This window comes from Syngnathus acus, chromosome 15 (genome assembly GCF_901709675.1).
Source record: "Syngnathus acus chromosome 15, fSynAcu1.2, whole genome shotgun sequence".
NCBI lineage: Eukaryota > Metazoa > Chordata > Actinopteri > Syngnathiformes > Syngnathidae > Syngnathus > Syngnathus acus.
This window is the reverse complement of record NC_051100.1, coordinates 3,587,878-3,602,212: the sequence shown is the minus strand read 5'-3', so window position 1 is coordinate 3,602,212 and position 14,335 is coordinate 3,587,878. Positions and strand designations below refer to the sequence as shown.

The 14,335-nt window shown below is 47.0% G+C and overlaps 1 protein-coding gene across 7 annotated transcripts; it reads right to left on the bottom strand.

The window, feature by feature from the left end:
* Positions 1 to 4,237: 4,237 nt before the first annotated feature.
* On the bottom strand, positions 4,238 to 14,091 carry ccar1 (cell division cycle and apoptosis regulator 1). 7 transcript variants are annotated; one of them, XM_037272350.1, is made up of 26 exons: positions 14,044 to 14,091; positions 12,960 to 13,145; positions 12,614 to 12,801; positions 12,404 to 12,541; positions 12,175 to 12,207; positions 11,899 to 12,089; positions 11,697 to 11,823; positions 11,404 to 11,517; positions 11,117 to 11,306; positions 10,895 to 11,039; positions 10,650 to 10,805; positions 10,345 to 10,570; positions 10,153 to 10,266; positions 9,834 to 10,000; positions 8,974 to 9,184; positions 7,840 to 7,923; positions 7,264 to 7,452; positions 7,001 to 7,192; positions 6,648 to 6,881; positions 6,431 to 6,563; positions 6,144 to 6,226; positions 5,904 to 6,044; positions 5,703 to 5,823; positions 5,447 to 5,629; positions 5,123 to 5,328; positions 4,238 to 4,929 (listed from the first exon to the last, which is right to left on the bottom strand). In XM_037272350.1, the coding sequence occupies exons 2-26, from the start codon at positions 13,093 to 13,095 to the stop codon at positions 4,858 to 4,860; spliced, it is 3,774 nt and encodes a 1,257-aa protein (XP_037128245.1). In that variant the 5' UTR covers positions 13,096 to 13,145; positions 14,044 to 14,091; the 3' UTR covers positions 4,238 to 4,857. The 7 variants fall into 7 exon arrangements, with proteins under 7 accessions (XP_037128245.1, XP_037128248.1, XP_037128247.1 ...); XM_037272353.1 differs by having other exon boundaries at positions 5,904 to 6,041; XM_037272352.1 differs by having other exon boundaries at positions 10,650 to 10,802.
* Between the last annotated feature and the right edge of the window lie 244 nt (positions 14,092 to 14,335).

Sequence of the window (14,335 nt, the reverse complement as noted above, 5' to 3'; positions counted from 1 at the left end):
CTGTGGGCGACAATGTCAGGCTTTCAACGCAAAAATCAAATGACAAAACATCAAATGCCACGATGAAAAGCTCCAGCATCAAGGGGTTTTTTTTGGTCCGATTTCCTACTAAATTCATGTCCAAACTTGTGTCACGACGGAGGTGGTGTGCAATTACCACCTGAGCCTTAGCAGCGAGGCCAAACATGAGCCAAACAGCTCTGTCTGGATTAAAGATATAACGTTACGCTGAGTGTGAGGCGCTCAGGGGCAGATTTTTTTTATTTAAAAGCTAATGACAACTCATCTGGCTCTTAAACTAGTCCAAGCCAGCCAAGATTAAAAAAAATACCCCCTCTAAGCATAAAGCTAATGTTATGTATGAACTATACAAAAATGCTCCAATTGAAATGTTCTACTTTTAACAGGTTGTCAACACACTTCAAGGAGGGCAGGATGGATTTTAAACCAAAAGAAGTCTATTGTACTAGTAGTGGGAGAGTTAGCAGGTGATGACTGAAGGTTTACACCCACATCCTCATGCAACACACACACACACATCCATCCAAAGGCCCCGTAGACACCAACATGTCACAGTCATGTGCGAGATGTCTGCCAGCTGCACTTGGAGCCTCCAAACGTCACGTTTAAGTCAAGCGACGCTGCACTCGGGAATGCTAAAGTGCTCTAGGTTGTGTTGCCACAACAGCGTGAGCAAGCGGGATGGACGTCCGCTATGTAAACAGAGTGACCGACGGTGTTAACAGGCTAATAAAAAACAACAATGGAAAAGACAGTTTATGTTCTTACAATTGCATTCTCACTGGTGGCTAACGAGGACGTTAACAGGCGTCGTTTACTGTTAGCTATGTATTTCATGAAATAGAATATTATGAATAAGACTAAATTTCCAAATAATTCAATTCCTAGGAATCATTTGTTTGTCATGTAGCTTTCGGCTAATCTTGCTAGCCAACTAACGCTCCACTTTTAGTGTTTACAGGTGCGGCGACTCAAACGCAGGCCGCCGAGCCGTAATGGGCGAATAGCTTAAGCGCTCCCATGTGACCACTTTCTTGTGACTTTATGGCGCGACGCAAGGGAGGGCAAAAAGAAAAAGCTTAGGCTGGCTTTATTGGAGACATAAAGTCACGAATAAATGCATTGATCAGCTAGTTTATGACGCAGCGTGAGTGCAGCCAGCTGGGTTGCAGGTTCAACGTACAGGGGAACGAAAATAATGACGCACACTTCCTTTGGCCCGTATTGGCTTATTTAGAAATGGTTATTTTTTTTACCCAATCAGACTTCAAATTTATCCTCACAGTCCCAGAACTCATGCCGGCCCTCAATATTGTTAGTTTTTTCCTCAGTTTAGTTGGTCAAACCAGTTTTTATAGCTAATTAGCAAAATGCATTTGTGACAATCTACACATTGCATATTTCGTGTATGTATAAATCAGGAAGATCATCATTTTCCTTCTATTTTCCCCCCCCCCCCAAAAGCCAACACAGCTCAAATCAGTTTCAATCAGCTACTGATGGTCGTCTTTGCAGCCTGCAATGTGTCACCTAGCACCAAATTATGGATCCAGGCAGCCTCGAGCTAAACGGAAACAGAATCTGGCTTTGAAGACCTTGGTGGTCATGTGACTTAAACAGAAAAAAGGGGCAGCATATGCGCTTCATTAGTGAGGCGTGCGATGGGCTGCAGTCAGGGAATAAAAAAAACATAAACGTACGCAGACGAGATGAGTGAGGGGAACCCGCTTCCTTTCAGTCACCTGATTTTTTAAAAAGCACTGGGGGGAGAACATGGAAACTGCACTGACACAACCAAAAAAACTCTCAATCAAATCCAAAGCCTGACTTAAATCCTATTTTTTTGTCCCACCTGAAACGTGACACTGTTTGGTGTGCGTCTCATCATTCATAGATGACGACGACACCACGGGTTATCGTGAAGGGCAGCGAGGTGAGGCGTCGCTGCCTTTGGGCCGGGGAACGCCCCTGTCGAAAACAAGAGTGCAACTTTCTCACAGTGAAAGCCAGTATTCCCTGAGAGGTGAAGGGAAGGTGGGGGGCTTCCTCGACAACACCACTTTGCAGTGCCACTCTACAGGAAGTAAGCTTCTTGCGGTGAGGTCCTCGCGACGAACAGGGGCCCTTCTCTCTCGGCGCACTCAGCCGTGAGGGACCCGCAAAATGAGCCTCTTATGTATCAATTACCTAAAATACCAAACAGGCCCGAAGAGGGTGGTTGACTTGTTTGTTTGATTGTGGCGACCGCGGGGCATTTCTGGCAAACCTCTCCCGGTGAACAAAGAGTGAGAACAAGATTTATGGATGTGTAAGGGATCCTTTTTGTTGTTGTGTTATTACAATTCATCACTGCGCGGTGAAGATTTTTGTGCCCGAATATGTTCTTGTTGACTATCATTTCTCTGCTCGGCGGGGAACACAGTCCTCAAATTGCCGATGCAGGAAGTGTTTACAAATATTTGCCCTTGGAGTTTTATTTTTTACATTTAGAGAAGGCAAAGCAGTTAGGGTTGTCACTACTAAATCATTTTAAAACAATTTAATAGCAGTTCTTAGTGATGGAAAAGTGTGGGTGTCCAGTACAGAACCCTGCGGAACACCTTTGAGGAACTGATGCCAGCAACTAGCTAAACCGCTTAATTCCGTGGTTGCACATAAATAAACTTGCTCTGTTGTGCTTCACGTGAGCCGGGATTAGATTCCTACGTTGTCCAAATAGTGGGCGGGATGCCCCGAGACAATCGCGTGGCCTACTAAACGCTGACTCCTGACACGGAGTTGAAAAGGCGACACAGCGAGCTGTGTGTGAAGGACGGGGAGCCGCTTTTGTCATGATAAGTATGACTCTGAACTTTTGACATGCACACAGAGCGGAGGGAGGGCGCTGAGAATGGCAGAGGGTGATTAGGCAAAGCGCTGCGAGATGAGAATGGAGATAAGGGAGAGAAAGAAGACACTCGGGTTCGAAGTTGAATCCCAGCCCAACCGCTCAGCGCTGAACGAAATACAAACATCATTTCAATGGAGCACACAGATCAGTTCTGCTTTTTTAAAACTAACCTCTTCTGGAGAGTGTGACCCCACATGGGGGGGGGGGGGGCACAAAGGGCTTCTGTTGCAGCCAGGGGAGCGGGCTTACCTGACCTGCTCTCTGCACCAGCTTTTAATTTCACACGTCGCGTGCATACGCTCGCTAGTGAAAAAGCACTGTAGGGACAAATGAGGTTTGTTTGTCAACTATTTGGCGCTGAGCAGCGGAACAAAAACAAGTCACATAAGCAAAGTGCCAGGTGACAGATCCGCATTGTTCTCAAGGAAACCACGCAGACAAGCTGCAGGCACTGCATAAAGATGCTTCCTGTGCATTTTGATTTTTTGTACGGTGGCGGTGGGAGGAGGGAAAAAAAAAACAAGGAGTGTGCAGGCAACTACATTTAAACCAGTCGACAGTATTGTGAGAGAGATTTAAATTCAAACATCTGCCTCAGTTTTTTGGTTCTGGGTTCAAAGCTCTGCTCCAGCCTTCTATATGGAGTTTGCACAGTCTCCCTGTTTTTGTTAAAATTTATTTTCCGCTGGTATGATGGCTTCCTCCCACATTCCACAAACATATGTTAGCTTCTGTGAAGACCGTAAATTTTTCACTCGTGTGAATTGACTTTGGGCCCTGTGATAGGCTCACAAGGCACCCTGAGTTGTTTTTTTTTTTTAATTATTGCATTATGAACTGCAGCTACAAGTATTTTAAAATGTTCTCAGAAGTAAGAACATATTTCAATACAATAACAGTCAGACTCCGGAACAATTCCCTTAAAATTCTCAATGGGACAATACCATTGACGGTTCCATTATAAATCCAAATGCGTAAAACTTTGACAACTTTCCTTAAGGGGGATTTAAAAAAAAAAAAGAATAACCTCTTAATCATAAAGTGAACAATAAGGAGGCAGGCACTCACAATTGGTGGCTCGCTGCAGCAGTGGAATTCTTTCCAGTATCCGGGAGAGTTTGATGCCTCGCTGAAGGGCACATCATGCAGGGAATCGATCCCGCGGCCTTAAAGTCACGGGTCATATTTTTAACCACTTGATGGGCCGTGTTGAAGGCAACCTGTCAACACATTTCCAAATGTTAAGATGAGTCAGATGCATAACTTGAGCTTTGCTTCCCTCTACTGGTGAGAAGTGGCGTTGCATCACAAACCAGAAGTCAAAAATACAAAGGAAAAACAAACGTGGGTGTTTATTCAACACGGATTCCAACAGTGGATTAAGTCTTATTTACATGGCAAGACAGCACGACCCTTGTGAAATTCAAAGCTATTGTCATTTAAATATAGTCCATTAGGAATTCTCTTGCACATAAATAGCGTCGGCAATGCCTATTACAAAGAAGAAGAAAAAACTAAATCTCTCAATAGCACAACTATCACACAAACTGGCACAACAGATGGCAAAAAAAAAAAAGTTAGAACGTGAGCTTATGACAACACAAGGTAGAAATAAAAATATGTACAGGTCAATAAAGGAAGTCATTCTCAAATAAACTCGCGTCGGGACTTGTGACAAGGTCCAAACAATTAAAATAGCTTTGGTGAATATTTACAAACCAATGAGTGTTTTAGGTCAGTTATTATGAGAGCAGAACATGTTCCCCACTTTGGGCCATGCAAAATGCAGGACAAAAAAACTTTGTATGTCAACAATCAAACAGATTTGTGGATTGAAAGTTTTTGGGGCTTTTCCTATCAGTTCCTCTGAGGTTTTATTCGTTTTGAGTTTTGCATGGCGGGCCGCTCGTCTACATCCCACAGGTCGCAGGTTCCCCACAGCTCATTTATGAGGTGCTTTTTTCTTCAGCGCCATTTATTTGAAGAGGCACATTTCCCTCATCATTTCCATCTTGATCCTGGAGGAGGAGGAGTACAAATACATTTTATAGTATCTTTTCAACTAGTTGTCAAAACAAATTTCTAACATGCAGTTTTTCAAACCTTTAAATTTCATTGTACAATTTACCTTCAAATTCAATTTGCTCAAAATTCACCGTCACGAACTCTGCATCATGCGTTCAAGTACTTTCTACAAAACAGGCAACTTACTTTTCTCATGACCGCCGTCAGCCCTTTGACCGTGTCTGTCAGAGTCTTGCAGGTCTTTGTGAACTGCTCCTGGTAGATGCTCTTCAGCTCCTCGGCGTCCTTCAGCGTCTTCTCCGTTTGCCTGAGAGTGCTTTTAGTCTCATCCAGCTCCTTTGACAAGGACCTGTTCTCTTGTTCCAGTTGTGTTTTCACCTTGGTGTCTTCCTCTGGACATCAAGTGGAAAATTGACATTTAATGGATTGTATACAATGAATGCTACAACTCCAGCAGTTAGCATGCTAACATGGGGAGAAAAAAAAAAAGTCAGCTCAATCAATATTTACCCATCTTGGCGTCCTGCACCATGAGCTTGTTTTCAATCTCCTCTCGCGCCTTCTCGCTCTTCTCCAGCTTCTGCATCAGGCTGCCAATGTCTACCATGGCGCCGTTGTAAACGATCAGATTACCCGACTCGCTGGTTTCGGACAGAGTGCACGATTTGGGAGCAGGAAGCAGCTCTCTGTTGCCTGATGTGAAGAAAAGACGTTTAATGTTTCATTCTATCTATATCCTGGAAGCGTCATGGCTTGGTCAGCTCACCTAAGAGAAGTTCCGTTTGTGCTTCAGTCGGGGAGGAATCAGGCTCGTCGTTCGGCTTGTCTGTGAGTTTGCGGTAATAACACGACTCTCTCACTACCGGCTTGTTCAGCAGTTTCTTGATCTGAAAGAGACAAAAGAGCCATCAGAATAACACGCTTGAATGTTTGACGTGACTAAAGTGAGGATTTTTTTTTTGCACACCTGAGCACGTGAAAGGTGCAGCCCAAGCGTGTACAAGATTTCCTCCAAGTCTTTCTCCAGCAGGTAGCCCCAGTGACTTTGGTCAAAGTAAACAAATGCCATTAGGAGGTCCTTGTTGTACGTGACCATCTTCTTGTCCTGCTGGGGAAAAAAAACAAAAGTTTATGTTGATTGGTCATTTTTACACTACAGCAAAATTTCCATTTGTGTCTTTCAAGAGTTAAAAATGAAACAGCCTACCTTGTCCTTTAAATTTTTGTCTTTGGGCGATTTACGATCATCCTTGCGATCTCTTCGCTCCCTGTCGTCGTCGTCGTCCTTGTCTGAGAGGCAGAAATTGAACGACGTTACAGTGAACGTAGCAAATGTGACGTCCCGATTTTAAAGACTTGAACAGAAAAAGCCTCAGAGATTGTGGAAAAGGGTATCCATCACAGCTTCAGAGTGGTGCATGATTTCTCATCATTGGCCACAATTTTAGTCAACAAGATATTCAAATAATGACGTGAACAAAAAAAGGGCATTACCGTCATCGTCCTCATCATCATCTGCGTCTTCGGCCTCCATTGGGTCGTACTCGTCTGCGTTGGCCGGACTGCCGTCGTCTTCGTTCTCGTCCTCATCACGCGACTCCTCCTTCTTCACAACCTTGTCGTCGCCCTGCTCGTGTACGCAAATCAAAAGCGTGTCGTGAAAATAAAATAAAACGCCCTGGTAAAAGTGTCGGCGACGCGCGTGGCTCACCTTCCTCCTCTCTGCCTCGTCGTCCTCTCTCGATTTCTTCGCCACTGGCTCGTCGCCGTCATCGTCTTTCTCCTTCTTCATTTCCCGTTTTTCGGGCTCTTTCTTCTCAGCTTCTTTCTTGACCTTCTTCTCCTTCTTTTCATCCTTGGCCGGGAGAGCAGCGAGCGCTTTGTAGATGCGGTACCCGAAATCTCTCTGCAGCATCTCGTTGAAGAGCTCGGCGAAGAGGGAAACCTGGAGGATGAGATTGCCGCCGACTCAATGACGCCACTCCCCTCATTTCAACATGCGGATGGCACCGAAGCGATACTTTTATATCAAACGGCCTGCGGAGGTTGCCTTCCAATTCTCACCTCAAAAGAAGTCTCCTTGTTATCCTCCAGCCTGTAGTCCAACAGCACACTGAGGGACATCACACTGCAGTCAAACTTGCCGTTCTTGGCGGCCCAGTTGGGGTGAACGAGGATGGTGGGCTCATCGGGGAGGATGTAGCGCCGTTCCCGGCGCTGGCGCTCCAGCTCCTCTTGCCTCTTCCTCTCCTCCTCCTGGCAGATGAGACAGTGTTACGTCATCTTAAACATCTTCAGTACGGTTAGCGACGGAACGCCTCGCGCACCTCTTTGTCCTCCTCGGTGCGACACGGCTCTTCTTCCTCGGGTGGTTTGATTTCCGGCTTCTCGGGTTCCTTGGACTCTTCCAGCTGCTCCTCCACTTTCAGCTGCTTGGTGAGTCGGGCGATCAGCTGCGACTTTAAGCCCTTGGAGCTCAGAGCGCGACAGTCAAGCTCCTTGCGCAGGTCGTTCACCTGCGGGGAAGTTGAAGTCATGCGTTACATGGTAGTATTAAAATGTGCGTGATATGCAGGCCGACGTTGTGAAACAAGAATAACGAGAGGTAATGTACCAATCCGCCTTTCACAGCAGTCCCGAAACAAGATTGCTGAATAAGGTGGAACTGGGTTTGAATATAGCAAAGCTCAAATTGAGTCAGACCATGGTCCAGATGGAGGTCTGACACAGAGTGTAGCTTGCAATGGAAAAACGATTCCACCATGAGCTCAAGTATTTATTCAATGCATTTTGGTGTTCTGAAAAACCTCATGGGGATTTTAAAACCCCAATAAAGAGATAAGAAAATAAACTAAATAGGCCAGTATTTAAAATGAAAGACACCAAATGAGCGTCAATGTCACCTTCATTGATTTCGGATCAAGTTTGGTCCAGTGAGTAGGGATGCAGACGTCCTTGGATTCGTGACTCTCCTTGTCCTCCTCCTCCTTGAGAGAAAGTTACAGAGTCAGAGAAAGACAGAGAGTGAGGGGGAAAAAGATCAGAAACAGGACAAAGTCAGCGCATCGCTCCTGAACCTTGTAAGTCGATCCGTGCAAGATCACGAATGCCCCCCCCCCCCCCCAAAATAAAATAAAAACTCTTGTCTGGTTCTAGTGAGCTCGACTGTGCTTTAAATCCAGTGCTACTGAGGAGTACACAAGGAAGCTCTCTAGCTCTTTAACAACCAGCTGCCAATCAATCAATCTGTGGAACACAAAAAAGGTATAAAAAAATATATAAATAAATAAAAAAATCAATGGAGGTGTACCATCGGGAGATCTGGTCTCCGAACGGAGTGAGGGTGGCCCTGACAACTACCGCCAATTATGGGGTAAGGTTTAATGAGATGCCAAACTCGACATGTAGTCCAAATGAAAAAAATCAAAGCCACCAAGAGGAACAGACAAGGAGCAGTCGACTCGTTTCCCAATCAAAATTGGTGTGAGGAAATCATATGAAAATAAGACATTTCTACAACAAACACGTTTTCGGCATGCAACTGACTCCACAGATTCCAGCAGTAATCCACTTCCGCATGCCAGCATTACAAAAAAAAAATGAAATTGGTTGAAATCATCTCGCAATTTTTTTTTTGAAAAATGATCAACAAAGATCAGAAACAAATGAAAAGGATTGGACCCAGATTAGCAGCACGTCAGACAAACTGGAAGCTGTTTTACCAGTTGCAGAGGGGAGCGAGCGCACACAAACACAAACTAGTCTCACTGCTTCCACTGTGTGTGTCTGCTGGATGTGGGGAGGGGAGGGGGTGAGGAGTGCTGATGGCGGCATGGAGGAGAAGAGGAAGGGGGGGGGGGAGGTGGCGGGGGGAAAACAGAGGACGCCTAGGTGAGGTTGGCTGGAGTGATAAACTCCGTATACATGTGTTTTGCGTGTAGCGTGAGGTGTGTGTCTTTTTTTTTTTTTTTTTTGTAATTCCTGTGCCTTCCTGTGAGAAGCGGAAATGAGAAGAGAAGGGATTAGCGGTTCAGTGCCTGTTCTCCATCCGCCTCCTTTCGCTCGGCCGACAGCTTCTCAGCCAGCTGCTCCCGGAGTCGCCGCGACAGCGCCTCCCACTCTGAGCGGGTAGGAAGACAATGCCAAACATCCGGAAGAAACAAAACCACTGTCTCCACATGAGCGGGGACCGTCCGCCCCTTGTGGGTCTCCTCCGGCCGGTGATAGCGAATCTCTGCAAAACGATACCTGTCGCAAAGGAAGAGGGTGCATTGGAAAGAAACATTGTGGTCAGGGCAAAGCACAACAGGCAAGCCTGGCTAGGGCAAACCTTTTTTTTTTTTAGCTACCCCTGCCTGTCTTCACCTCCCTTACACCCGCCCCTCCCTCACACAAAACACACAGAAGGGGGCCGGCCGGGTCTGCTGCGTTCCGACGGTCGTCACGGTGACGGGAACCGGTTTGAGAAGGTTGACAAACATGACACGATGGCTATATAGTCCCCCCCCCCCTCCCCCACCACATTAACCTAGGGTACATTTGAATGTGCAAACAAGAAAAGAATATGAAAGCCAGTTCAATAAATGGGTAATATTTCGACAGAGAGAAAAAGAAGAACACAAGAATGAAACAAAAGTGACGACGGCGGTGTCATCTGGTCCAGGCTTTTGCTTCCAGCCACAGTCCCGTGTGCTTGGGTTGTCAGCACGGTGAAATGTGTGTGTCAATTCAGAGAGTGTGACAGAAAGAGAGAGCCAAGATGACAACACACCAAGGGCAAAAACAACCAGAGTAACAAATCGTGGCGACTCATTAACACCATGAAGCGTATTCGAATGGAGCATTGGTGAGTTTCGCAATTCAAGACAAAATGACGAATTGGAAGGAGGGCTCTTACCACTGAGTGCACAGACTAAGATCTATGCCTGTGAGTGCCTTGCAACAGCGTATAGCTGTCTTTATGAGGACCGAGGGATCCTTCTCTGGCTCGGCTCCGTCCAAAGAGGGAGACCAGTGGCCACCGATGGCCATGGCCTCGTCTTTGCCTCTCATTCCCACTAAAAACTGAAGGTGGGAAACAGCAGACAGGGTACAGAGGTGAGCCAAACCGTGACAGAGTCAGGGCATAGATTTAGACAATTTTCCATAATTTTATGGATTTTTTTATTTTTTTTATTCATCAATTCAGTCCTACTTCAAAACAATTCAACGGGTACCTTGATGAGTCTTGCGGGATGCTGGAATGAGTCTCTGACCTCCTGGGAATCTTCTGCTAGGGCACATGACTTGTGATATAACTCCTCTAAACTGGGGTTAGCTAGCAGCATCACCTAGTGAGGGGGGAAAAAATATATATATATATAATTTCCAGCATGAGTTTATCTCTTCTAGAAGGTGATGAATCCTACCTTCGAGCTGTACGTGTGGTTGGCGTCAGGAGGATCCAGCACGGCTGTATTCTTGACAAAAGGATCCACTTCCTTGTGTAATATGTGGAAGTTGCACACGTTGCTGAACTGAAAGGGTCGCGTCAGGGGGAAGCCGTCCACCCAGGTGAAAGCTGCGCCAAAAAAGTCGCTGGGAATATACAGACTCTGGTAGCGCCGCCTCAGCTCCATCATATCACAGCTGGTACTGGAATACGAGAAAGGAGGCACACGTTACATCTTGGGCGCTAATGCTAAATTCTTTCCTGTGATCCGGTGCAACTCACGTGTCCAAACTGAACTTTGAAAACTGAACCGTGTAGCGAGGGACCACCCTGCGAGGACGCCGCGGCGAGCGCTCTCGTCTCGGGGAACGCTCCCGGGAGCGTTTGCGTACCGGCGAGCGCTCTCTCGACCGCCTGCGCTCCCGCTCTCTGTCTCTGCCAAAGAAATGAGAGGATGAGACGTTTACACAGGCGATACCATTTAATAGTCTTTTCAAAAATGTGCAAAACAGGCGCTAGGCAATGACCTGCGATCCTCTTTACTACGGAGGATGAGCTCAGGAGGGCGATCGTTGCGAGGGGCAAAACGAGGGGGCGGCTCAATCCGTCTCACGGGCTGCGGCTGTTGCATGAGTCTCACTGGGGGCTGAAGGAGACCCCCTGGAAAGACATCTAGAGAACAATGTCATACTGGCTTGGACAGCAATTTCTTTTGATCATTTTGGATTTGGATCGGTGGATTTATTGACCTTTGGGAGGCGGCTGCGGCAGCAGCGGCTGAGGCGGGTTTTGGAGGAGAGGGCCGAGCGAGGCGGCGGACAGCTGAGCCTGAAGCAAGGAAGGAGCAGCGGCCGGCGGCGGAACACTGAACGTGGTTGGGGGAGGTAGTGACTGAAGGATGGGGGGAGCCTTCATCATATTGGGAGGCGGAGGATGGCTCTAAAGAGAGGGGGGGGGGATAATTGTCATTTGATCAAAACTAAGAAATCAGACTCTCCAGTTTAGAACAAGCTGCATCATGAAATGATGTGGTTACATTTTGTCTGCCGTCCGCTGCGGGGTGCATGTCAGAGTAGCGCAGCTGAATCCCCGGCTCATTGTAAAGGTTGCCCAGCTGTGGGGAAGCTTGAGGTAAAGGCTGCTGCTGCTGCTGGGGAAGGATTGACAACACAACAGTCAATCAGCAGCACAAACAGCAAAAGGGGAGGCAAGAAAAAGCCGAAACGTGTAAAGCATTGCAGGGTTCAACTCCCATTTAGTGAATATTGTTCAGAGCGGAGTCCAAAAGGCGTCTTTACACTTTTTTTTTTAACAATCTTCAACTCTCACCGACTGGTTTGCCAGCTGAGGTAAAGTCTGGATGCGCTGGGCATTCCACTTGAACGGCAGGTTGGCGTTGTACACGGCCTCTACCAGCACCCTGTCGCCCACTTGCGGCGTCTTGCCTTTTACAGCGCTGGAAGAAGGCAAGCCACGATGGAAGTTATGCTCATTCCAACCCGCTACACTATCTTCATGAGCTCTCATGAACCTCAGCTGAAAGAAGACGTCTTCGTCCACGAATCCGAACGTGTCGTGCAGCTTGTTGACCACGCCGGTGAAGACGCGCTGCTTCTGCGGCTGCTGCTGGTGGCTGGAACGCGGCGTCGGGTACGACACGGTGATCTGGGCCGTCTGCTGGGGATTGGACAGACTCAAGCTGGTGGGCAAAGCCACTGGCGGCTAAAAGGAGAAGCATTTGGATATTTCCTGTCAGTACTGCCATAAAGCGGATTCCCTTTATACTGTTCAGATTATTGCATGTTACCTGTGATAGCAATCCCGGTTGAGGCTGTGGAAGCTGGGACAAGAGGACAAAAAAAACGGAGTTAGCATAGCTAATGCCGTAGCTAGTTAGTCATAACTGTAGTGACTGCAGTTCTAACAATAGTGGATGAGGAGTGCTTTGTATTACAGTCCTCGAGTTGAAGCAGTTGGGAGCACCATTGTACTTGTTAATAAAATGGTCCTTTCAGTGTGTTGAGTGTGACACAAACCTGATGAGGCACACTATACAATTGTTGCTGCGGGGGCTGTTGTGGGGGAGGCTGCTGCTGCTGTTGCTGCTGCTGCTGTTGTTGCTGCTGTTGTTGTTGTTGTTGCTGATACTGCTGGAGGGCTGAATTGATCTGGGACTAGACACACGTGCGCAGCTGATAAGACACAAGCGGACCGTTTGATACATGTCCGCTATCTGTGCGACCGACCTGCTGCAGTGCGGCGGCGGCGGCAGCAGCGGCCGCGGCAGCCTGCTGCTGCAAGGCAGCCGTTTGCTGGGACAACTGATAATTGGCAGCAGATTGATTGCCCATTGAGGCGGCGGCAGCCAAGGCCGACTGCTGGGAGTAGACGGCAGGAGAGGCGCCCAGGAGGGAAGGCTGCTGCACGCCGAGAGCTGCGAGATGAATAAAAAAAAAAAGTTAATGGGGCTCTTCTGGTGGAGCCAAGGCAGTAAAACAAATGGCAAAAAATAATTCAGACTGCTCAACTATCACTGTTGCATTGGCCTGCATCGTGCATGGCCTAAAAATAAATAAATATTGAGTTACTCACAGTGCAAATTGATGTCAAGAGACTGAGCCGCATGAGCCGCGTGGGCCGCGTGGGCCGTGTGGCCCGGCTGGGACACGGCTGTGGTGGCGAACTGAGTCGCCCAGGGCGGATTTTTCTGTCCCCCGAACTGGGCCATGACTCACTCGGATGAAAGCTTGTCTCCACTCGCCGGCTTGTTGCTTATACCTTAAAAAAATGATAAGAGAATAAAAATGCAATTCATGAAAAGCAGCGACCGCTTGAAAAGTAAAAGTAACCGAAAAGGTTAACTACCCACCGCCCTGTTTAGTTTTAGTCAAGCACAAATTGCTTGCTACTGCACACTTTCAGGCAGAAAGCAAACAACGAGCGCAAACCACGTGAGCACGTGGTTCAAGGGGAACTTCCCAACTCGCGTGCGACACAATCAGCCACCTTTAATTTGACAGAAACGTAAAAAGAATTCAACGTAAATCACTACACACAGGCTTTGAATCGCTGTGTTATAACATTCGTTCCTTCAGCTAAAAGACTATTAGCGGGTAATGGGCATTCATTTCCCAGAATTTGCTGATAGCTTAGCGATTCTCCATATTTCGCTTGCTATTAATATGAGTGCTTATTTAAATCGCACCTGCTGACACGGCAAATCCCCAAAGCTATCTGGGCTACACTTAGCCACTTTTAAATGGCAGTCGACTATCATGCACTGTAGCAAATAAACGGTGCCATTAAAACAGAACCGCATTCGTGCATTTAAATCACCGCTATTCCATGACTGAAGTGTGTTTCGTCCTAGATATATTTGAAGTTCAGAACCGCTTTTATTTAGACGAACAACACGCGGACCGCGAGGGAGAAATTAGCATTAGCGTTAGCATCGTGGCCAGAGTAGCCTCGTGCGGGATTTGTTATGGAGGCCTCGGCTCCAGTTTTGCTGACACTAGCAGCTGACTCGTTATCACAAGTGTTCAGCACAAGCAACATGCTCGCGGTAAAAGGCCTACTAAAAAACAAGCAATTTCGACAACGAGGGAGTAGTAAAAAGCGCAAATAGTGAGGTTATGTTAGTTTCTTTCACGGGTATTCTCGCAGCTTGACTTACCGCTATCCAATGCACCCGGCCGTCGGAGTGGAGACGGGAACTGCGCATGCGCGCAACAAAAAGCGTTTTATTTTTGTTTGTTTAATTAGATGAATAGCACTATAATGTTGGACTTTGAAATAAACATAGAGAAATTACACAATTAAATTGACAAAAACAGTTGTCGGCACACTTTAGATCAGGGGAAAGTCCTTCTGCCGCTGCCCATCTTGGCCACCTGAGGGCAGTAGACCCTGGGTTACAGTAAAAAGGTATGGGGGGGGGGCGTTACAATGAATATAATTTGAGTCAG